The sequence below is a fragment of the Echinococcus granulosus genome, assembly GCF_000524195.1.
Source record: "Echinococcus granulosus chromosome Unknown EG_S00267, whole genome shotgun sequence".
NCBI lineage: Eukaryota > Metazoa > Platyhelminthes > Cestoda > Cyclophyllidea > Taeniidae > Echinococcus > Echinococcus granulosus.
In genome coordinates, this window is record NW_020170647.1 from 19,907 (window position 1) to 21,595 (window position 1,689).

The 1,689-nt window shown below is 41.8% G+C and overlaps 1 protein-coding gene across 1 annotated transcript; it reads right to left on the bottom strand. All coding sequences in view use genetic code 11, as the record gives it.

The window, feature by feature from the left end:
- Positions 1–925: 925 nt before the first annotated feature.
- On the bottom strand, positions 926–1,232 carry EGR_10775 (hypothetical protein; the record flags this gene model as incomplete). The annotated part of the gene is made up of 2 exons (XM_024500024.1): positions 926–1,007; positions 1,141–1,232. The coding sequence occupies 2 exons, from the start codon at positions 1,230–1,232 to the stop codon at positions 926–928; spliced, it is 174 nt and encodes a 57-aa protein (XP_024345561.1).
- Positions 1,233–1,689: the final 457 nt, after the last annotated feature.

The window sequence follows — 1,689 nt, forward strand, 5'->3', positions numbered from 1 at the left end:
GCTCTGGACCCAAAAAGTAGGGTAACGCATTCACAACCAATGTCTTATGGGAAATCGACCACCAAATCCCAAGCAATCGATTGCTTTAATATGATGCCAAGTGTCAAACTTTTATCTAATTCCAGTAGCTCCTGAAGTAAAATGTTTTCAAATCCACAAGCCTGTTTGGTCTATTATTTGATGCAATTAGCCAAGCTCAGGTAAGAAAAGTGGACAATCACACGGCTGTAAAGCTAGTAATTAAAGTTTTGTCAAATTGAGCATGCAGCTGGTTAATGAGTAAGCAGTACGTAGATGCGATCACTTGCGCATAGTTTTACCCCCGAAAAGGCAAGTTCCAATTAACTTTCTGAAAAAACTGAACAGACCTTTGCCTTTGGTAATAATTAGTTTTCAATAGATAGCTTTAGTCTGCTATAAACAAGGTGCAAGTTCGCAAAAGCATTTAAGCTTCTATTTACTTGATGTGAAAGCACGATTTTTGTAAATCACCAAGTACTCGGGGCATACAATACTCTAAGTGCTATTAACCTATTCATAAAATGATAATGAATCTAACTTTGTATTGAACATCATGATATGCTCCCTCATTTCGCACTTGCGCTATGGGCCAGTAGCATCACTGTTTTTTTCATCCATTTGGGATACTCAATTCAAGAGACATACCAAAATGAGTCCCGACAGAATAAAGTATTAACAAACTAGGATGTAATGTAATACGATAGTGGTTTATCCCTCGGTTCTGGTGAGGCGCCACTTTTGTACTTCGAATTAGCCCTCTTGTACCCCGCTGGGTGGGCTGGCCTTTTGGCCCATGCCAATAGCCCAGACACCTTCTCCGTGCTGAATACATATATTCTGCCCGAGTATTTTGTCTTCTTTCGTCTTCAGGGAGTCTCGGGACGCTACAGTAACGGCGCGAGTGTTAAAAATGTGAGGCTCTTAGAAGCCGCCGGTTACGCAGGAAATCTGGGTTGAGATCAATGTAGGTTATTAAGATGGAATAGCTGAAAACGGCGGTAAATGCATCCTTTTCTAGCTAACTGCAAATCAGAAGATATCGAGTTGCTACTATTTCAAGTAAGGAGTTCAATATCCGATAAATGAATAAAAAGCTTCAGCAACTAATCCTCATCTTACCTGACCAGCACACCAATACCAAGGAAGGCGGGTGTTTGACCAGGAATATAGCCAAGCCAAGGCATTGTAGGGTCGGTTACTTCGCGCAGCATCACAAAAGTGCTACGAGAGGGCAACGCATGTTTCAGATCAACGGAGGTGTTAGGCGAGGTGTGTGGTGACTCTTACAGCCTAATCGGTCCAAAACATGTATCAGTGATATTTACAATAGAAAATCTAGTGGGTGTAGCAGTTGATAGGGGCAGCGTTCCTTGAATTATAGGCAGTTTACTTTACTTTACTGCTGTGTCTCAGTCCACGCAATGCCTCCCATGCAGGGTTGCATCTCCTCTCACACCAAATGAAACTGACATGAGTACAGACAAGGCAGAAGGGAGAGGTCATTCGAATGGACAGCAACTTATGGTACTTGCAAGCATGCAATGTCCATTCTGTCTGTGGCACATTTCATCCACAAATCGTCACTAAGGTGAGTAATGCCTCATTCCAATTTCCATTTCCATATCTAAATTAATTGTGTCTGTTTCTGTTTCTCAGGTCTTGTTTTTG